Source organism: Geotrypetes seraphini, chromosome 3, assembly GCF_902459505.1.
Source record: "Geotrypetes seraphini chromosome 3, aGeoSer1.1, whole genome shotgun sequence".
Taxonomy (NCBI): domain Eukaryota; kingdom Metazoa; phylum Chordata; class Amphibia; order Gymnophiona; family Dermophiidae; genus Geotrypetes; species Geotrypetes seraphini.
The window spans coordinates 173827374-173849945 of record NC_047086.1 but is presented as its reverse complement, the minus strand read 5'-3'; the positions used below and the strand labels follow the sequence as shown (position 1 = coordinate 173849945).

Here is a 22572-nt window from a genome sequence, read left to right as displayed (position 1 = left end):
TTGCTTCCATTCATCTTTTTGTTAAAATATAAGAAGGCTATGAGACAAAATTCTTGGAAGAATATTTTAGATAGTTATAATATTTTATAACCACCACAATCTGGATCCCATAAAATCTTTAGTACTGAAACTGTGGTGAGGTCTGTTATTTTTCTAGGAAAATCTTTATTGAGTCATGGTCAGAATTCTGCAATTATCCAGTTTGATTTGTCTTGCACTTTAGATCTCGTTGATCATAATCTTATGTCATCAGTGTTTAATGAAACAGGTATTTAGGGCAGAGTGTAGAACTGGTTTTCTGGTTTCCTGTCCACTTGATATTATAGTGTTAAGAAGCCAGATGGCTTGTTTGTCAGCTCCTTGGAGAGCTAGTTGTGGAGTCCCACAGGCTTCCTCTCTATCTCCCCCCTCCCGCCCTCCCCACCTCCATGTTTAACATGTCGCTTCAATCACTGGGAACAGACTTAGACAGGCTTAATGTAAATTTTTTTAATTTATGTTGATGACATTACTGCATTGCTCCTAGTTTCTGTAGATTGGAAACCGTACAGAAAGGCATTTTTTAATGCATAGAGGCGATCGAAGATTGGATTTCATCCTGTTGGTTGAAATGGTGTAGTGGCCATGTTAGTCCATTAGCCAAGGTAATATAAAGAAATAAAATAAAGGAAATAAAGTAATACTTTTTTTTTTTGGACTAACTCAATGCATTTTATGATGAGCTTTCAAAGGTAACCTTCTTCTTTAGATCAGAAATAAACAAATGTTGACAAATACACATGAAAGTTCTGCCACCTCGCTGTCTCCTGCCCTCCCCTCCCTTTTCCTATTCCTTAAGTGCTTTCATGTTTTCCTTATATATACAGATATTTGCCAACATTTATTTATTTCTGATCTGAAGAAGAAGGTTACCTTTGAAAGCTCATCATAAAATGCACTGAGTTAGTCCAAAAAAAAAAAAGTATTACCTTATTTCCTTTATTTTTTGTTTTATCTATTTCTGTTGGCTCAAATTGAATCAAGAAAAATTGGCTAGTATTCAGCGCTATTTAACTAGCCACAAATGGTGCTGACCAGTTAAACAGCGCTTAGCCAGCAAAATCTGAATATTCAGTGTGAGATAACTAGTTCTCTCTGATGAATATCCCTGATTAGCGGCTAAAATTTAACACTAAATCACACAATATACACAGATTTTCAGTGCTGTCCGGCCAAGTTTAGCGGCCAAATTGGGCCACGCCATTAGCTGTTGGTTGCTATAACTTAACCAGCCAACACTGAAATTTGACTTAGCTGGTTAAGTTTAAGCTGGCCAAGGATCTACGACAATTGATTTGCACAGCTGCACTGCTAGCAAAGAAGAAAAGTTGACTCTACTAGCAATTGCTTTCCCTTCCCTCCTTCCCATTGGAGGCCCCATTAAAGAAGCAACACATAAGGAAGCGGTCATTCAATCTGTAACATTTCTAATCATTGTAAACCGCATAGAACTTCACAGTCCTGCGGCATATAAACTGTTATTATTATTATTATTCTGGTTCATAGACAACCCCGCGAAAGACAAAGGCGCGCGCCGACAACTGAGCGCAGGACGGAGGCGCGCGCTGAAGAAAATTACAGTTTTAAGGGGCTCCGTCGAGGGGGTTTGTTGGGGAGCCCCCCCAGTTTAGTTAATAGAGATCGCGCCGGTGTTGTGGGGGGTTTGGGGGGTTGTAACCCTCCACATTTTACTGTAAACTTAACTTTTTCCCTAAAAACAGGGAAAAAGTGAAGTTTTCAGTAAAATGTGGGGGGTTACAACCCCCCAAACCCCCCACAATGCGGCGCGATCACTATTAAGTAAACCCCAAGCCCCCCCCCCTCCGTCGGAGCCCTAAAAACAGTAATTTTCTGTGGCGTGCGCCTCCGCGCTGCGCTCAATTGTCTGCGCGCGCCTTTGTCCCGGCGCACTTTTGACCTGACACCATTATTCCAGTCTTCATTACTCATTAAAAAAAAGTCACACTTTACTGTGTACAAAAGTTACTTTTTTACATTTTCTATGTGCAAAAGAAACATTTTGTTCAAGACAAGGAAGGATCCCCCTCTGTGTATTCTTTATATATCAAAGACATTCCTGTCTAGGCTTTACAGTGATAAGTTTAATGTTAAACCTAGAAATTACTGTGACTCATAACCTTCAGCTGAGGAGTAAGTGCATCCTAGAAAGCAGAGCAGAAGCAGGGATGGAATTAGTGATGATACGTCTAGAGAAGGAAGCTTGTCGGTAGCACTGCCTGGCCTAATTTCACACTGACATGATTACCGAAGTCTCCTCAGACCTCTAATTAGCTCAAGACTTTTTTTTTTATTTCCGCTTCCTCGGAATACCCAGAAGAGAAGGATTATCAGGTCTAGATGCACTAAACAGGGTCGGTAAGACTGTGTGGGTTTACTGCGGTCCAATTTTTGGCCAATTCCAAAACAGTGGCTGATGCTCAAACAAGTTTACATGCAAATGATTTGAGCGGAGGTTCGTCGTAATCCGCATCCGATCCCGCCGATGAATCATTGAGAGAGCAACTCTCATACATGCGCAGAGCTGACAGGGGAAGCCCAAACAGCTGAGAGGCAGGGGAAGCCCTAAAGCAGCCTACTGCCACTCAGCTATTCGCGGGCAGGAAACCTTTTTTTTTTTTTTTTTTTTAATGGACACAGATATTGTTCATGTTACCCATGCACAATATCTGCCCCCTTTAAAAAAAAAAAAAAAAAAAGTAGTGCTGGTCCCCCCTCCTGACCACAACCGTTGCACCCCTCCTCCCATGACAAATTCAGGTCCCCGAACCCCCCAATGATGATGGCCACCCCTGCAACAGTGACACACCCAGAGAGATAGAAGGGATGCCCACTCCCTCCTTCCTCAGCAACCCTGTTGTGCATCTGAGCTACCTGGAACCCCCAGCACTTCCCTACACTCTCATTGATACCCCCCCACCCTGCACAAAGATCCCCCCTCCCACCACCCTACCAACAAGACCCCAAAAGACAGCCCTGGGGGGCTGGGGGGGGCTGAGCTCAGAACCCTCCAGTTCAAGCAACCCCCCAGCCCCTCCCCCATACCTCATTGTAGAAGCTGGCAAGAGGAATGCCCACTCCCTCTTGCCAGCAGGCACGCCTCTTCGAAATGTCGGGCCTTCCCCTTCCCGGTGCATCCTGGGATTTACTGGAGGGAGGCCTAAGACTCCGAATGGCCTGGGTACCTAAGGTCCCTATCAGTAGAAGATACATCAGCCCCTAAAAGCTCCTCATTTACCTGGCAGGTAAATGTAATAGTGATGAATTAGACTGTAAAACTGCCATCCAACTTTATTATAAACTCAGCTTCCACTGAATGCACCAAGGGGGGAATTCTGTAAATGGCATCTAAAAAGATACACAAACCCCCAGACAGCACCCTCCCAAACTCACACAGTCCCTACCACCTTGAGCACTACCATGTCTCGTCCCACCGAGTCCTCCATACCAGCAGGAGGAAAGGGAAGCACGCCTTTGTGTCTTATTGTAAGTGGGCACTTTCCAACCTGTCGTTTTATAGTCTGAAGCTGTGATTTCATAAGGATGACTTTATATTTTATTTTGCTGCTGATTTTATGTCATAGCTCCTGAAACTGAAATGCCATTCCCCTGGTGCTTATTATGAAGATTCACTGCCAACAGAAATAGAGTTCTGATCATCAAGACCAGGGGTCTCAAAGTCCTTCCTTGAGGGCCGCAATCCAGTTGGGTTTTCAGGATTTCTCCAATGAATATGCATGCGATCTATGTGCATGCACTGCTTTCATTGCATATTCATTGGGGAAATCCTGAAAACCCGACTGGATTGCGGCCCTCAAGGAGGGACTTTGAGATCCCTGATCAAGACTGTCCAATTAGCAAAGAGGGAAGGCATGCCATCCCACTCATCTACTAATGCATTAATGAAGCAAACTCTTGGGGATACTGGCTGCAGGAAAGATTTCCACTAGTGCAGGGGTAGGCAATTCCGGTCCTCGAGAGCCGGAGCCAGGTCAAGTTTTCAGGATATCCATAATAAATATGCATGAGATAGATTTGCATCTCAAGGAGGAAGTGCATGCAAATCCATCTCATACATATTCATTGTGGATATCCTGAAAACCTGACCTAGTTCCGGCTCTTGAGGACCGGAATTGTCTACCCCTGCACTAGTGAATCAGCTTATTGCGAAAGTCACCATGCCGCACCACACAGGAATCCCTTCGCTCAGATGGGAAATTACTTTGATGGGCTCATGGGAATAACCATGCAATGTTGTTACAGTGTCTACAACTAGTTCAAAATTCAACAGTATGACTTATCTATGGACTATGGAAATCAGAACATCTACAGCCTTACTATAAGAAACTACAGTGGCTGCCCATAACCGCAAGGATCAAGTTTAAATTAGGAATCGCTGCCTTTAAGATCCTGACAGACAATGCCCCCCAACTACCCGACAGAGTTGGCCATCCTATGCCAGGGTGCCTCCAACAGATATTCCACCGGAAATCTTTTCCACTTAAAATTTAGACTTAAAGTCTAAAATCAAAAAATAAATTGCAGATGGAAATGTACAAGGACAGGAATCTTTATTAAAAACCATATACATTCCTTTCACTTTTGGCAGCCGGACTCACTCAGTGCGTCAGCTCAGAAGGAGAGATTTTTTCACATCAGTTTTCGAAAATTTTGATAACCATTTTATCACGTTGTTTTCTGCATCACTCTCTACATGTGATAAAATTGGCCATTTCGGACCACTGAGGAAGGAGTGTTTCTCCGAAACACAGACCGTGTAGGGTCCCCGATCCATGCATATGAGAGTCATTTTCGAAGGATTACAAATTAATATGGTTTTTAATAAAAATTCCTGCCCTTGTACATTTCCATCTGCAGTTTCTTTTTTGCTTTTGGTGTTCGTTTTTCACTGCAGATTCGTTGCATTTTTCTTTGCTTTACAATATAAAGTCTACCAGGCAACTCACCTTGTCCATCCCATATCAATTAGCAAAATGCTGGAACCAACTACCACTTACACTACAATCTTGTGACCACTATGTCAGGTTCAGAAAACTTTTAAAAGCATTTCTGTACTAAGACAGGGAGCCAACCTGGAAGTAACTGACATGGTAATTGTAAAAGTCCATTTCTAAATTGTCCAGTGCAACTCCTGGGACATAATGATGAGCCAAAGATGACTTACTTAAATTTGTAACTATGACCTAACTATATTAATAACTGTGCTCATCTACCTGTACTAGCAACTCTATTGAATGCCCTTGGTCAAACCATCCAATGTAAGTAACTTCCTGGGTAACTCACCCAACCTCTTGTAATATAATCTGACCTTGAACTGAATAGGTAAAGGTGGAATAGAAAACCTGATCAACATAACATAACTTTCATAATTTTATTAATAAAAATAATAATAATAATTTATTCTTATATACCGCCAAAGCTCTAATAGGTCAAGGCGGTTTACAACAAGAAGTACTGGACAATCAGTAAAAAAAAATACAATGAATAAAAATGAAATTAAACACAAATACATTAAGAGAAAAGAATGAAGTTAAAACTGATAAAACCTTATGATATAAATCGATCAAACAGCTGCGTTTTTACCGATTTTCTAAAAGTATAAGAAGAAGAAGCAGGTTTAAAAAGTTGACCAACCAATTATTCATTGTGCCTGTTTGAGAGGCAAGAGTTCTATACAAGAATCTTTTATATCGACAGATTTTTACTGTCGGTGAAGTAAACAGATGGATTCGACGTGTAGGTCTTTTGGAGCAGTCCAGAGAAAATGCGAGACCAGGTACTCAGGTGCCATACCAAATAGTGATTTAAAACAAATACAAGCAAATTTAAAAAGAACTCTTGCCTCCATCGGCAACCAATGTAATTTTTTGAAATAGGGGCTAATATGCTCCCATTTTTTTCAAACCATAAATCAGCCGAACTGCTGAATTTTGAATGATTTGAAGTCTTTTAAAAGTTTTCTTATAAGTTCCCAAGTAGATGATATTACAATAATCAAGCATGCTCAATATGGAAGATTGAACTAGCAAACGGAATGAGAATGCATCAAAAATTTTTTTAATGGTCCAGAGTTTCCATAAAACCGAGAAACATTTTTTGACTAAATGGTCCTTGTGCTTATCTAAGGTAAGATGTCGGTCCAACGTCACACCCAAAATTTTTATAGAATCGGCTATAGGAAAATCTTGACCATTCAGAAATATCAATGCATCTTTAAATTTTGTCATTAGGGGTGGCCAAAAAAAGTATTTTTTTTCAGAATTAAGGGCTCCTTTTACTAAGCCGCGCTAGCGGTTTAACGCGCATAATAGCACGTGCTAAACTGGCTCCTCTTGAGCAGGTGGTAGTTTTTGGCCAGCGCGGGGTTAATGCGTGATGAAAAGTCACGCGCGTTAACCCTGCTAGCGTGGCTTGATAAAAGGAGCCCTAAGTTTCAATTTGAAATTGAACATCCACAGTTCAATCTGGTGCAAAATAGAAGATAGATGGTTAATAATCTCAGGAGTCAGATTGGTAAAGGGAACAACTAAGGTAATATTTTCCGCATAGATATAAAATTTCATTTTTAAACTATGCAGTAAGTTCCCCCAATGAAGCAAGATAAATATTAAACAACGTGGGAGATCTTAAACCTATTTGTTTTTGTTAATTATGTCGTGGGTAAGTTCCCTACTGGCTATTTTCTTAAAAAGTGTTAAGTACAACTCTATAAAATCAAAGCAGTCAGAGAAATTGCAATATTTATTCTTACTGTTTAGGAGTCGGAAGTCTATGAAAGGGTAGGAGCCACGGCGCTCAGAGAGAACCCCTGCTGGACTCCTCAGTCGTGCATCTCCTGAAAACACAAAACACATCAAATGCTACCACCCAAAATGGTTCACATTAAACCAGTGGTCTCAAACTCAAACCCTTTGCAAGGGCACATTTTGGATTTGTAGGTACTTGGAGGGCCGCAGAAAAAAATAGTTAATGTCTTATTAAAGAAATAACAATTTTGCATGAGGTAAACTCTTTATAGTTTATAAATATCCCCCCCCCCAAAGACCTGCATGTACCCCCCTTCTTTGTAGCATCCTCCCAGGCTTCCCAATCTTAGTTTCAGCTAATTGCTGAAGCCTGCAGAGAGAATCGCTGGTGCTGTAGCGTTCCTTGCAGGCTGCCATCGGTCTCCGCAGCATGTTCCCTCTGCCGCAGTCCTGCCTCTCTTCTGACGTCAGGGGCAGGATCGTAGCAGAGGGAACATACTACTGAGGACGACGGCAGCCTGCAAGGATCACTACAGCACCGGCAATCCTCTCTGCAGAAAGTGGTAATTATCTGAAGGTAAGAGTGGGAGGCAAAATAGGGAAGCTGGAGGACACTGCAAAGAGTGGGCAGCAAAATAGTACCTGGTGGGCCGCTTGTGGTCCCCGGGCTGCGAGTTTGAGACCACTGCATTAAACCAATCAAATAAGCAAAGTGAAAAAAGCATCCATAAGAACACCATATTTCTGGAGGTCAACTACTTAGCTTAGCCGTGAGCAAGCTTTACGCTTCTGTTATTGAATTCATATAGATGGCAGATACCATGAAAGAGGAAATGAGCATGTACCACATCCAAACACACTAAGGCAGAGCTGAGATCTTGTAGCAGTGCTTGAAATTTAGATCACATGCAACTACCAGACAACTAATGTTATTGTAACACCAGTACATGGAAGAAATAAGCTGGTATGACTGGTGTTACTGGAAGATCTGGCTGAGTCAGAGGCTTCCAAATCTTGCCCATGCCCTGGGATATTCTATTCTCCTGTCCCCCATTTTAAGTAAAAATACAACTATGATGAAAGGCTACAAGATCAACACTAGTCTTGGTTTTTGTAAAAAAAAAAAAAAAAAAACAACACAGGGCCCCGATATTCAGCCGGCACAGGGTAGCGCACTGTTTGCCCAATGCCAGCATCAGTCCAGATATTTGATGCTGGGCTGTTTCCAGCAACTGGCATTAAATATCCTTTTCTTTTTGGCTGGCTCTAACTTACCTCGCCCCCCCCCCCCCTTTTTATGAAGCCGCGTTAGGCTTTTTTAAATTGCTAGTCATGGCAGTATTAGCTCCGACGCTGCTAGGATTTCTATAAGCATCGGAGTTAATACTACCACGGCTGGAAATAAAAAAAGCCTAACATGGCTTTGTGAAAGGTGCCCTTAACCAGCTACATGAATGGTCCGCACTGGCTGGTTAAGTTAATAGAGGGCAAAGATAGGATGCCTATTTATGTGGTCCGATTTGCCTGCACTATATATTAATCGCTAGGTGCATAAAAGTCACACGACATACCTGGCTTGTGGCTAACTGCAAATATTCAGTGGAGATACCTACTGCTGAATATTAGTGGTTAGCTAGCCAAATGCTATTTAACTGGCCAGTTAAATAGTGCTGAATATCAGGGTGAGGAGACATTGTAGGAATGTGACAGATGGTAGGATGTGAGCACTTCTGCTGTGGCCCCTTGGAACTTATACTGAGGCCAGCAAGTTTTTAAATCCTTAATGAGATGAGCTGAATGTGTATTTTATTTCTTTCAGAAAGCAATGGAAGTAAAACCCGGATGTCTCAATCCATCCTCCTTTTTCTGGAGCCATATGGTAACCAAGTTATTGTAGACATGGCCGCTACACTTATCGCAGCAAGGGATCTCCCTGCCATGATAATTATAGCAGCCGTGGCTGCGGTAGCTAGTCTCCCCCCCCCCCCCCGAATGTGGCAAGGAGGGTGCCCAATCCCTCCTGCCAGCGATCTTCGGGGAGGGGTGGGGGGTGTTCCGGGCAGGAGGGATTGGTAATCCCTCCTTCCACGTTCGTTTGGGGGGGAGGGGGACTAGCGGCCGCAGCCATGGCCACTATAATTATCATGGCAGGGAGATCCCTTGCCGCGATAATTATCGTGGCAGGGAGATCTCTTACCACGATAAATGTAGTGGCCGTGTCTACAATAACCCGGTTCTGTAACATGGATGTCGGTTACACAATCGGGTTTATTTTAGGTGGCCTTAGGCCCGATTCTGTATAGGATGCCTGTCGGCTTCTGAGCCGGGCATCCTACAAAGAATCCAGGCCTCGGTATTTAAATATTACAGTAACACATACTGTACATGCAAAACAAATCGGTGGTTGGATTTTCTGCTAGAATATAAGAAGGCAAAACAACAAAGAAAAATCCAACGAAGGCTGCAGTGTAGGAGCAACAAGCAAAAGCTGCAGACAATATTTACAAGATGCAGGCTATGTTTATTATATCAAATATTATATTAAATGGTTTATTATATCAAATATTAAATGGTTTATTGAAAGGTGCTATAATTGACCGCATTTAATATTTGATATAATAAACACAGAATATAAGAAGGGTTATTTTCTACTGGTATTTAGAAGATATTTTTACCTATCACATCCAGACTCAAACAAGACTACAAGGTGAGTTATTGTTCCATTAAAAGTAAAGCAGAATGTGTATGTGTACATATAAACTCCAATTATGCGATGATTATTCCTTTCTCTGTAGTGCTACAGATATAGAACAGTAAAAATACAAAGTGAGTTTTGAAAAGTTTGTTAAAAAAAAAGCAAGTTAAACAACTTAGGGGTCCTTCTACTAAGGCACACTAGTGCGTCTTAGCACGTGCTAATTATTAGCGTGCGCTAAATGCTAACACATGCTAACGTGTCCATATCGTATACGTTAGCATGTAGCGCGTGCTAAGACACACTAGTGCACCTTAGTAAAAGGACTCCTTAGGGCTCCTTTTACCAAGGTACGTTAGCATTTTTAGCACGTGCTGCATTGCCACGCGTGCTAACCCTGTGCTAAGCGCCAAAAACTAACACCAGCTCAATGCTGGCATTAACGTCTAGCGTGTGCGACAATTTAGCAAGCTTTAAGCGTGCGCTAAAACCGCTAGCGCAGCTTAGTAAAAGGACCCCTTAGTCTCGATTGACGGCTATATACGTACTCCAGCAAGATTCCTGTTTTTTCGAATCGTAGGAAAAATAGCTTCCAAAAAAGCTGGAAACTCACTTGACTAACCCCTTCTTCTATTAAACTGCATTAGCAGTTTTTAATGCAGAGAGCCGCGTAGAATGGCCCGCGCTGCTCCCGACACTCATAGAGTTCAGTTCCTATGAGTGTCAGGAGCAGCGCAGGCCATTGAGCATGGCTCACCGCGCTAAAATCTGCTAATCGCAGTTTCGTAGAAGAGGGGGTAAGTGTGTAGCTCTCAATGGAGACTATGTTGCATAACTTACTTTTTTACCAAACTTTTCAAACTACCCTTCTACCACATTGAGCTAAACTATAATAACATTTGTAATTACCTATCTATTTACGAGAGGAAACCTCATTAAAAAGATTTAAAAATTCACTGAAGAGTTTCCTCTTCAAAGACACTTTTGGAGACTAAAAAAATTACATTGACAGCATTTGTCTCTTTCTTAATTTAACCTGCCAGATTTTTTTATGATTTTAAACACTGCTCGCATCTTTTTCCCGCTCCGATGTTCTTATCTTATATGTTCTCTGTCCTATTAAGATTTGAAGTTCCTCCCTTTATCCTTATGTTTTTGTTTAGTTAATTGTTTTGTTTTTGCATGTGTGAGACTTGAATATTTATGTTACTGTGTTCCCTTTTTATTTGTACATCGCTTAGAAATACTTGAAAACTTAAAATCCACAGAGGATTAGATCTTTGTCAGGTTAGGAACTGAAGACAGATATTGGGTCTCCTGGGAGACAAACTTCCATGAAGAATCTGTCGAGGTCAATTTCTGCAAATGATTAGTTTTGTGTTTCACACACATTAATAAAGGGAAAACAAAAATCAAACACTATAAAGAACTCAATATCTGTTTTCTTGTATGTTCACAGGAGGGTCGCTCTTTAGAGAAGGTATGCAGTCAAAAACAGATAGTGGAGAAAAAAGCCTCAAACCACCACGATAGCACCTTACTAAAAGTAGAATAAGCTGTCTTAACACAATATCATTGGCATAAAAAACACCACTAACTTGTTGCAATAGAGAGCTCAAAATGAAACAAGCCCCACCATTTGCACAAACAAACTTATCTGGTGCTGCCAGGCCCCTCCCGGCTATTTTTCATTGATAGCTCTAGTCACATCTCCCATTGAAAATCTTTAAATACAGATCCAAACATAGGCGCCAGCTCTGTGGGTGCTATGGGTGCCCGAGCACCTCCAATATTTTTGGGAGCTCACGTGACCAGTGCCAGCATGAGGTCCAGGAATCTCTTCCCCTTCTGACCCCGTGCACCTCCCTCCCTTACCCTCACATTCCCACAGCAGCTACAAAGGCGATGCTCCGTGGTCCGGCATCACAAACTTCTTCCGGCAGCAGCAGCATTCATGATTCGCTGCTCTCAGCTTCACGCCTTCCTCTCTGCTGGGTCCTACCTACTACCTGTTTCCGTGAAGGCAGGACCAGGCAGAGGGGAAGGCCCGAAGCTGACAAGAGCAGCGAACTGTGAATGCTGTGCTGCCAACTGGGGAGGGCAGCGGAAGGGGAGATAATTGTTGCACCCAACTGGGGAGAGGGATGGAGAAGGAAGACCAGGGAAGGGAGGGAGGGAAAGGAAAGGAGATACCAAACCATGGAGGGGGCTGGAGAGATGGAAGGGAAGGAAAGAAAGAAGAGAGAAATCAGTGCATTTGGAGAGGGAAGGGAAGGAGGCAGATGCCTAACCAAGGGGAAAGGAAGGAGAGGAGATGCCAGACCATGTAGGGGAAGGAGAGGATAGAGATGCCAGGGCATGAGAGGAGAGATGGGAAGGAGACAGATGCCTGACCAAGGGGAAAGGAAGCAGAGGAGTTGTCAGAGCATGGAGGGGAGGGAGGAAGAGATGGAAAGGAAGAGAGGACAGGAATGCTATTGCCAGGGCATGGAAGGAGAGAAGGGAATGAAAGAAAGGAGAAGAGAGAGATGCAAGAGCATAGGGGAGGGGGTAGAGACAGAGAGAACAAAATGGAGAGGGAGTGAAGCTGAAATGAAACATATACAAAAGAGAGAAGGGACACAGAATACAGAGTTTATGGAAGGGACATAGAAAGAGGGAAGATGCCATAGGAAAAGGGGAGAGGGTAGACAGTGGATGGAAAGGGCAGAGAGAGAGGGGGCAGACAGTGCATGGAAGGAACAGAGAAAGAGGGCTGACAGTGGATGGAAAGGACTAGATGAAAGGGGCAGATACATGGAAGGCAGAGAGAGGACAGATGTAAGATAAAAAGAAGAGAGTGAGGAAAAGATGATCAAAGCAGAAATGACAAAAGGTAGAAAAAAAGATTTTTTTTGTTGCTTTAGAATAAAATAGTATTGTAGTTGCATTGATAAATGTTTATAAACAGAAAATGGAAATAAGGTAATCTTTTGATTGGACTAATTTTAATAAATTTTTTATTAACTTTTGGAGTCCAAATCAACTTTTGTCAACATATCTCTCTTTTTAATTTGTGATTACTTATTCCATACTGGGCAAGGGTGTATCTGCGTTCTGTATGTATGAAAAGGACATTGTTTTCTGTTAACATTGACTGTGCAGGATTGATCTGTATTAATCTGGCTTGTTTAGTTTTACAGTCGTTGTACTGATGTTTTAGTGCTCACTGCAGTGTTTAAGATGCTGCCTTTTCCTAGGTGCACCCTTGTTGTATGACTCATGGATTATAACTAAAAATATATATTTGTATATTGAGGAGGGGGTGTTAATAAAATGATCTGCTCCGGGTGTCAAATATACTAGGTATACCACTTCCTTCCCGGTCTCCTTTCAAAATAAAAATCTTCTTTTCAAAAGGGGCCCTGACATGGCAGCCTTTCTCACAAGCTACTGCTGCCGCCTTGAAGCTTTCCATCTGCCGCGATCTATCTCCATTTGATGCAACTTCCTGATTCCACCTGGGTGGATCACAGCAGAAGGAAAGCTTTGGGGCAGCGCTGGCAACCTGTGAGAAAGGCTGCTGCGCTAGGGCCCCTCTGAAAAAAAAAAAAGATTTCAACTTTGAAAGGAGACTGGGAAGGGAGGGAGATAGGCAGAAGGGAAAGAGATGCCTGGACTGCAGAGCCCATGGAGCTGTTTTAAGTTAGCCCAGGGGTGGGGGTGGGGAGGGGTGAGAGCAGGGGGAAACGCAAATCAGGGGAGGGGAGATGTTGCACTGCAAGGGGCAGGAGGAAGGGAGGGAGAAATGTTACACTGGGATGGAGGAGAGATAACTCAAGGAAGGGAGATATGTCAGATTCCAGAGAAGGGTGATGGAATAAGAGAGAGAGAGATGCCAGACCATAGGAGAAGTGTTTAGTGATTAAAGTGTTTTAGTTTTGAGAATTTATATTTGCTGTCTATAGTTTGAACTGTTCAGGAAGAAACTATTTTCTTTCTATTTCTCTGGTATTGTATTGCATGTAGAGTCCGGCATCTTAGGGTTTCATTTATCTAACCTAATCTAATCTAAGATTTGAGTTTATATACCGGATCATCACCAAAAGGAGCTTGATTCAATTTTAAAAAAAGTCGAAGAGTAACAAAAAAGTCTATTAGTTACAAAAATGTGGAAAAAGATAAACATTCTTAATAATATGCAGCTAACCTAATACAAGATAAGATTCAAGTAGTTCCTAAAGATTATTGGATCATCTAGAATGATCACCTAAATATTGTGCAAATAAAGCACAGTTACTTACCGTAACAGGTGTTATCCAGGGACAGCAGGCATATATTCTCACATGTGGGTGACGTCATCTACGGAGCCCCGATGCGGACAGCTTTTTTCAAGCAAACTTGATTGAAGATTTAAGTTTGCTCTGCTGTTCCACGCATGCGTGCCTTCCTGCTCCACTAGAGGGCGCATCCCCTCCTCGTGGTCTCCAGTTCACATAGCCAGTAAAGAAGCCAACCTCGAGGAGGCGGGCGGGTTGTGAGAATATATGCCTGCTGTCCCTGGATAACACCTGTTACGGTAAGTAACTGTGCTTTATCCCAGGACAAGCAGGCATGATATTCTCACATGTGAGTGACCTCCAAGCTAACTGAAAAGGGATGGAGGGAAGTTGGCAATTTAAGAAAACAGATTACGCAATACCGATTGGCCAAACCGGCCATCGCTCCTGGACAACGTATCCAGACAGTAGTGGGAGGTGAAAGTATGAACCGAAGACCATGTGGCAGCCTTGCAGATTTCCTCAATAGGCGTGGACCGGAGGAAGGCTACGGAGGCTGCCATCGCTCGGACCTTATGTCCCGTAACTCGACCGTGCAGTGCGAGACCAGCCTGAGCGTAGCAAAAGGAAATACAAGCAGCCAACCAGTTGGACAAGGTGCGCTTGGAAACTGGGTGACCCAACCGATTAGGGTCGAAGGACAAAAACAACTGTGGGACTGATCGATGAGACTGAGTGCGTTGGAGGTAAAAGGCCAATGCTCTCTTGCAGTCAAGGGTGTGGAGCGCCACCTCTCCGGGGTGAGAGTGGGGCTTTGGAAAAAACACAGGCAAAACAATGGCCTGGTTGAGATGGAAATCAGACACCACTTTGGGCAAGAACTTAGGATGAATGCGGAGAACCTGGAATACAGTGGAATACAGTGAAAGGCGGGTCCGCCACCAGGGCCTGTAGCTCACTAACCCGCCGAGCGGAAGTGAGTGCAAGCAGGAATATCACCTTCCAAGTGAGAAATTTAAGATGGCATTTGTCTAGCAGCTCAAATGGGGGTTTCATGAGTTGAGCCAGAACCACATTAAGGTCCCAAACCACCGGGGGAGGTTAGAGAGGAGGGTGGACATTCAAAAGACCTTTCATGAAACGAGAGACTAAGGGGTGGAGTGAAAGGGCTTTCCCCTCTAGGGGCTGATGAAAGGCAGCAATCGCACTAAGGTGTACCCGAATGGAGTTGGTCTTCAGGCCGGAGTGAGATAAGTGAAGTAAATACTCCAGGACCAAGGAGACCGGGACCGACACCGGGTCCTGGCTGTGAGAGGAGCACCAGGACGAGAATCTGGTCCACTTTTGGGAATAGCAGATTCTAGTCGAAGCCTTCCTCGAGGCCTCCAATATCTCCTTGACTGATTGAGACATCGGAAGAGAAGTCAGGGGGAAAGAAACCAAGCATTCAGATGAAGAGACTGAAGATTGGGATGTAACAGTGAGCCCTGACTTTGCGATAGCAGAGAGGGAAACAGAGGCAGAGGCAGCGGATCTCTGGCACTGAGTTGCAGTAGAAGGGAAAACCAAGGCTGGCGTGGCCACCGAGGAGCGATCAAGATCAGAGTGGCTCGCACCGATTTGAGGTGGACTAGCGTCCACAGAATCTGAGGAAAGGGCGGAAACGCGTACAGAAATCTTTCCTCCCAATCCAGGAGGAAGGCATCGGCCTCGAGACGGTCCGGGGAGAATATCCGGGAGCAGAAGTGAGGCAGCTTGTGATTGAGGGGGGAGGCGAATAGATCTATCTGAGGCGTCCCCCATCTTTCGAACACCTGTCGCAAGGTCTGAGAGTGCAGTGACCACTCGTGCGGTTGGAGGAGGCGGCTGAGTCTGTCTGCCAGACAATTCTGCTCTCCTTGTATGTACACCGCTCGAAGGAAGATGTTGTTTGCGACCGCCCACTTCCAGAGACGCAGAGCTTCCTGACAGAGGGACCAAGACCCTGTCCCCCCTTGCTTGTTTACGTAGTACATTGCCACCTGGTTGTCGGTTCGGACGAGAACCACCTGGTCGTGTAGCAGATGTTGGAAGGCCACGGCAGCGAGGTAGATGGCCCGAAGTTCCAGCACGTTGATGTGACAGCGAAGATCCGCTGCTGACCACATTCCTTGAGTGCGTAGGCCGTCCAGATGAGCCCCCCAAGCGTACTCCGACGAGTCCGTGGTGAGAACCTTGCTGTGTGGAGGGGCTAGAAAGAGCAAACCTTTGGAAAGATTTGAAGAGTTGGTCCACCAGCGGAGCGATCGTTGCAAGGAAGGAGTCACTTGTACGGGGCGGTTGATCGGGTCCCGGTCCTGACGCCATTGAGAGGCCAGAGTCCATTGAGGGATCCGTAGGTGGAGACGGGCGAAGGGTATGACGTGGACGGTAGAGGCCATGTGGCCCAGAAGCGTCATCATCTGCTGCGCTGAGACCGAGGTCAGCAGCGAAATCCGTCGACTCAGACTTACTAACGCCTCCAGACGCGGAGGGGGAAGGAAGGAACGGAGGCAGGTCGTGTCCAGCACGGCTCCGATGAACTGTAAGGATTGAGAGGGGTGCAGCTGGGATTTTGGGAAGTTTACCTCGAACCCCAGACCCTGAAGGTAGATAATAGTCTGTCGAGTCGCTGAGATAACCCCCTCCCTGGACGGGGCTTTGATCAGCCAGTCGTCCAGGTAGGGGAATACCTGAAGACCCTGAGAGCGCAAGGCAGCTGCGACCACCACGAGGCACTTCGTGAAGACCCGAGGTGACGATGCTAGGCCGAAGGGGAGGACTCGGTATTGTAGATGAAGGTCTCCCACCTGAAAACGTAGAAACCTGCGTTGAGCGGGATGCACTGGAACATGTGTGTAGGCCTCCTTCAGATCGAGGGAGCAGAGCCAATCGCCCTCGTTGATCAGAGGATAGAGAATCGGTAGGGAAAGCATTCGAAACTTTTCCCACACCAGGAATTTGTTGAATCGTCTCAAGTCTAGAATTGGGCGCAGGTCTCCCGTCTTCTTCGGCACCAGGAAGTAGTGGGAGTAGAACCCTTTCGCCCGTTGGTCGGGGGAACCTCTTCCACTGCCCGCAGGCGAAGCAGGTCTTGAGCTTCTGAGAGAAGGAGGGGTAACTGAGCCCGATTGGGAGGGCACACTCTTGGAGGGCTGTCTGGAGGAATGTCCCGAAAGTTGAGAGAGTATCCTGATGAGATCACGCCAAGGACCCATGCGTCTGACGTGACTTATTCCCAGCGAGGGTAGAAGGCTCTGAGGCGACCCCCGATGGGAAGGAGGCCTGGGACTGTGGCGGAGGGGGCCAGCCCCCATCCGCGTATCCCGTCAAAAGGACGGGGATGGTTTGGCAGTTGCAGGCGGTTGGGACTTGGGTGGAGCCCGATGGTGAGCTTGCGAACGTCGAGGTGGAGGCCGCGAGAAGGCAGGGGTAGATTTTTGTGGATAGCGGCGTGGGGGAGCCCTGAACGGCCTGGATGCGGGAGGTTTAGGCTTAGGCCTGACGAGGGAGGCAAACGAGCGTTCGTGTTCCGAAAGGCGTTTTGTAGCTGCCTCGATGGTATCGTCAAAAAGTTCTTTGCCCACACAGGGGAGGTTAGCCAACCGGTCCTGTAAGTTGGGGTCCATGTCTACCAGGCGCAACCAGGCTAGATGGCGCATGGCGATAGCGAAGGCTGCCACCCTGGAGGAAAGTTCGAAGCCATCATAGGCCGCATGGAATAAATGGAGGCGTAGGTTGGAGAAAACCTCCAAAAGCAGGCCAAAGGCTCCTTGGCGGGAGGCCGGCAAATCAGTCGTAAAGGCTCCCAGTAGTCCAATGAGGTGTTTCAGGTAGGACGTGAAGGTGAAGGTATAATTTTGCACCCTGGAGGCCATCATGGAGTTCTGGTACAGTCTCCTGCCGAACTTGTCAAGGGTCCGACCCTCTCGACCTGGGGGGACCGCCGCTGAGACCAGGGAGGGGTGAGCCTTTTTTAAGGAAGATTCTACCAACAGCGATTGGTGGGAAAGCTGTGGGTGCTCGAACCCCGGGCAGGGTACTGTCCGGTATTTGGACTCCATTTTGGAGGGGACGGCTGTTACCATATAGGGGGTCTCCAGATTCCTGATGAAAGCCTGTTGGAGTACCTGGTTGAGCGGTAGGCGAAGGGACTCTCTGGGCGGTGACGGCATATCTAGCTCCGCAAGGTACTCCTTAGAGTATCTTGAGTCGGACTGGAGGTCTAAGTCCAGAGCGTGGCCCATGTCCTGAACAAAGCGAGTGAAGGAGGGGCGGGACGTTCCCGGAGCCCCGTGTGGGGACGGTGAACGAGACCTTCGTCGGGCGGAGAAGGACGGGGAGGCTTCCCTCGAGTATCGAGGTTCAAGCTCCGACCCGCGCTCCAAGACCGGGGAGACACTGCGAAAATGTTCCGGGGTCGTGGATCTGCGTTGTCTCAAGGAGCCCCTCGGAGACGATACCGGGGTGCGAGGTACCGATCGATGTCGAATCGGTGACCTAGACCCGGACTCCTTCGGCGAAAGCCTGGGACCTCGGTTTGAAGCCCCAGACCGAGGGGGAGATAAGATAATCTGAGGGTTGGAGAGTGATAACTCCGTCACCTTCAGCGGTTCCGCACGAGTCGTCGGGGAACGGCCTCATAGAGTGGGAGAACTCCGGGCCTTCTTCGAGGTATGGCGGTTTGAGATATCGATCATTTTGGAGCGACGCTTCGTCCCGCGGCAGTCCGTGGAGGGAGAGCGTCTCGAGCGCCTCGGCGAGGAATCCGAGGAGGATGGGATGCGGCGAGGCTGGCGCATCTTGCCCCGAGGGGACTCAACGCGAGGCTCAGGCTGGTCCGGCGCACACGAGGTCGAGGCTGGTTGTAGCTGGGCCAGCGCAGCGGACAGCTCCAACGAGATCATCGCCCGGAGCAAGTCCTGGAAAACGGGTACGGACAGCATCGAGGGCATGTCCAATGCCGCAATGCATTCCACCGAGGGTGACCTCGATTTTGAGTATTCCCGGGTGGTGGAGGCACGTCCCGAGGGCTTGGAGGACTCCGCCGGGGCTGAAGGTATGGAACTTCCACCCTGTGCCGCCGGTGTCCCCGAGGCTGGCTTCTTTGCCGGCGCGGATCCTGAAGAAGGAAGAGGAGACTTACCCGGAGCCGAGGCTTTCTGCGTACCCGAGGACTTCGGGGTCGAGTCTCGAGGCGGGGCCGAGGTCAAGGCCGGGGCCGAGGCCAAGGCCGACCTCGAGGCTGGGGTGGTCTGGTCGGCGGTAAAAAGATCCGCCATGCGGGCTTTTCTTCAACGGAGGGCCCGGTTCTGAAAAGTAGCGCACTGGGGGCAAGAATCGGTTGGATGGGCGGCCCCCAGGCAGAGGATGCACCGGCGATGCGGGTCTGTGATGCAAAGAAGCCACTCGCACCGGGTGCACTTTTTAAAACCGGTCAGAGGCCGGGACATAGAAAACGAAACTGGCCGCGGCCGGGGTAGGCACGTGGCCACGGCGACCCGGAAGCCTCTGGGTCGGTTCAATGAAGCAGGAACAAATAATAAAACAAGAAAAAAACGCGCACAGTGACTTAATCGATAAAAAGAAAAAACAAATCGCGGTGCTAGAAGGCAGTTGGGGCAGAGCCTAAAAATACACGACTTCTAGGCTCAGCGGAAAAAATTTGAACTGGAGACCACGAGGAGGGGATGCGCCCTCTAGTGGAGCAGGAAGGCACGCATGCGTGGAGCAGCAGAGCAAACTTAAATCTTCAATCAAGTTTGCTTGAAAAAAGCTGTCCGCATCGGGGCTCCGTAGATGACGTCACCCACATGTGAGAATATCATGCCTGCTTGTCCTGGGATAATGATGTTTTCATAGTCTTACGAAATAATTAGTACTTTTAGTTTGTGGTCCTGTATTTGCATAAGAGTGATCTGTGTTTTTCCTGTTGACCAAGGCCAGGTGTTATGGTAGAAATGAATGTTGAGAAGCATACAATGTAGTTTAATTTTGTGGTTAACCATCATATATTATTATTAATAAGATCATATTGTGTGTACATATGAAAAATGAATGGAAAAAATGGAATTATAATTAGTACTATTATGGGGTTGGGGTCCTAGGGAAGAGCTTTGACAGGGACGGGGGCAGAACTTGAGCACCCCCAATCATTTTGAAAAACTGGCTCCTACGGATCCAAATATAATCCATAATGTCCCAACTGCGGTTGCTTCAGGGGGAAAATTCATCCAAACACTTGTGCACTGACAAAATCTTAATCTCAGAACAGCCATAGTGCAGCTGTGGTGGGTTGTTGTAATTGCACATTAACCCCTCCCTTTTACTAAGCTGTGGTAGAGGTTTCTACCGTGGCCTGGAACACTAAGAGCTCCTTTTATTAAGATGCGATAGCGGTTTTAGCGCACGCTTAGCACGCGCAGAATTGCCCCGCGTGCTAGACACTAACGCCAGCATTGAGCCGGCGTTAGTTCTAGCCGTGTAGCGCGGGTTTAGCGTGCACGGCAATTCTGCGCGTGCTAAAAACGCTATCGCAGCTTAGTAAAAGGTGCCCTAAATGCTCCGATGCTGCTCCAATGCTCATAGGAATTTTATGAGCATCAGAGCATTTAGCGCTCTGGGCCATGGTAGAAACCTCCAGTGCAGTTTAGTAAAAGAAATTAAAAGGAGGGGGAGGGGTAATAAAGAGCCACGGCTGTTCTATGATAATGTTGTCTATAATTCCAATAAAAAGACTTGAACTAAAAAAAAAAAAAAAAATGGATCAGTATTTTAAAACAGTGTTCCCTAGATCTTATGCGCTTGATGATTCAGACTACACAGGAAAAGATTAAAAGTGAAACCATGCAATAGAGAATGACACGGTGACAAAATTCATCACCGTTCCCGTCCCCGCAGATAACCGCAGGAAATAATCCCATGTCATTTTCTAGTGTCTATTTCAACCTTGGTCCTTCTACACCAGCATTCTTCAAAGCAAAGCTTGCGGGTCAGTGGTTGTGGCCATTCATACTCTGATTCTTCCCTCTCTCCTTAAAGAATGACATGAAGATGATTTACCGTAGTTATCCGCGGGGACGGGAACAGTGATGAATTTTATCACCATGTCATTCTCTACCATGCAACTAGAAATTCGGCTGGAGAAATTGAAAGGAGAGAATGATTTTCAACAAACTGAAGTGGACAAACTTAAGGAAGAGCTGCGAGCACAAAAATTAAAAAAAGTTCCAAAGGGATGAAAAAGACTATAGGGAAGGATATGTATACAGATGGATGAGAGTGGATCCGGAGAAGGAAAGAAGTATTGTTATTGGCAGAGGATTTACTATTACAGAATCATCTCCTTGTGAAGATAAAGTGGGAACTAAAGAAGGACGACCTTTTCTAAGGGAAAGGCAGCAGGTTTGGCAGCGCAACAGAAGAGCTGGCAAGATGGTCCAAAGACAAGGTCACAGTGGAGGTTGGGGCAATTAATTTGCCTTTATGTTTCTTCACTGAAGCTGAACAGGCACTATTATCTAAGGGATTAACGTTTGTTCCCTTTAAACATTATAGCTCTTTCCAAATGAGAGTCGATTTGGAGAAGATTTTTTTGTACTCTCCAATTAAAATTTCATTTTGCAGCCAGTGAATCTATTCAAGATTGTTCGGCGGTGGATCCCTCGGGGTCCAGTTGATCCACTCCTTGCTGGATTTTAAATGATGGTGCTGTCTAATTTAAATAAATTGGAGAAACATAGGGCTCCTTTTACGAAGGTGCGTTAGCGGTTTAACGCACGTAATAGCATGCACTAAACCGCCGGCCGCGCTAGCCGCTACCACCTCCTTTTAAGCAGGCGGTAGTTTTTCGGCTAGCGCGGGGGTTAGTACGTGATGAAAAGTCACGCGTGTTAAACCCGCCAACGCGCCTTCATAAAAGGAGCTCATAATTTTGGGAGGAAATATAATTTAACATGAGAAGAAAACTAGAAGTTTAGGAAAACTGAAAAATTATAAATCCTTAATGATCTGAAAAGCTGATAAATGAAGGGCTATTGTTGTTTTTGATAAAGATAAATATATATTGGAAGCCTCCTCACCATTGGCAGGGCAGATCCACCTGTCTGTTACTTGATCTGGATCCTTCAGAGATGATTTTTGCAGAGATACTGAGGATCACTTTGAAAGGTAAAGAAGTTGGGTTTTGCTTTTTTTTTTTTTTTTGGGGGGGGGTTAAAAATTTAACTGAATAAAAATTTATGACTAACCAAACTTTTCAGGTCGCCATTCTGTATTTCCTACCTAAAAATTTGCTGAATTGTTTCAGCAAAAGGCTCCATGCTTGAGAGCATCTGCCAATATGCAGGGCTGTGGAGTCGGAGTCAGAGTCGAGGAGTCGGAGGAAATTTCGGGTACCTGGAGTCGGAGTCTGAAGTACAAAAAACTGAGGAGTCGGAGTCGGAACGTTTATCTACCGACTCCACAGCCCTGCCAATATGTAGACACTTTTTTTTAAGATCACTCATGGCACCAATACCTTCTTTTGTGCAAGATACCACCTATTTTCTAAACTTATTAATGACTCAGTCTCAAGGATTTATCAATGGTCTGATGGCCACTTTCAATGTGCAGTCGCTGTATACCTCAACAAGAAGCATTAGAAATGATTAAGGGCTTTTTAGCGCACGCACAAGATTAGCCCGTGCTAGCTGAAAAATTACTGCCTGCTTAAAAGGAGGCGGTAGCGGCTAGCACGCGTTAAGCACGCGCTAAAACCGCTAACGCACCTTTGTAA

General features: G+C 45.8%; 1 protein-coding gene across 8 annotated transcripts in view; it reads right to left on the bottom strand.

The window, feature by feature from the left end:
- Positions 1–22572, bottom strand: part of PDE7B (phosphodiesterase 7B) — a 500590-nt gene that overhangs the window by 161566 nt on the left and 316452 nt on the right. For 4 of the 8 annotated variants that reach the window (XM_033938169.1, XM_033938168.1, XM_033938164.1 and 1 more), the window contains one exon: positions 6830–6913. The exons of the other annotated variants lie outside the window; for them this stretch is intronic. In XM_033938169.1, coding sequence (XP_033794060.1) covers positions 6830–6913 — 84 coding nt within the window. The remainder of the gene's footprint in view (positions 1–6829; positions 6914–22572) is intronic. 8 annotated transcript variants of the gene reach the window in all.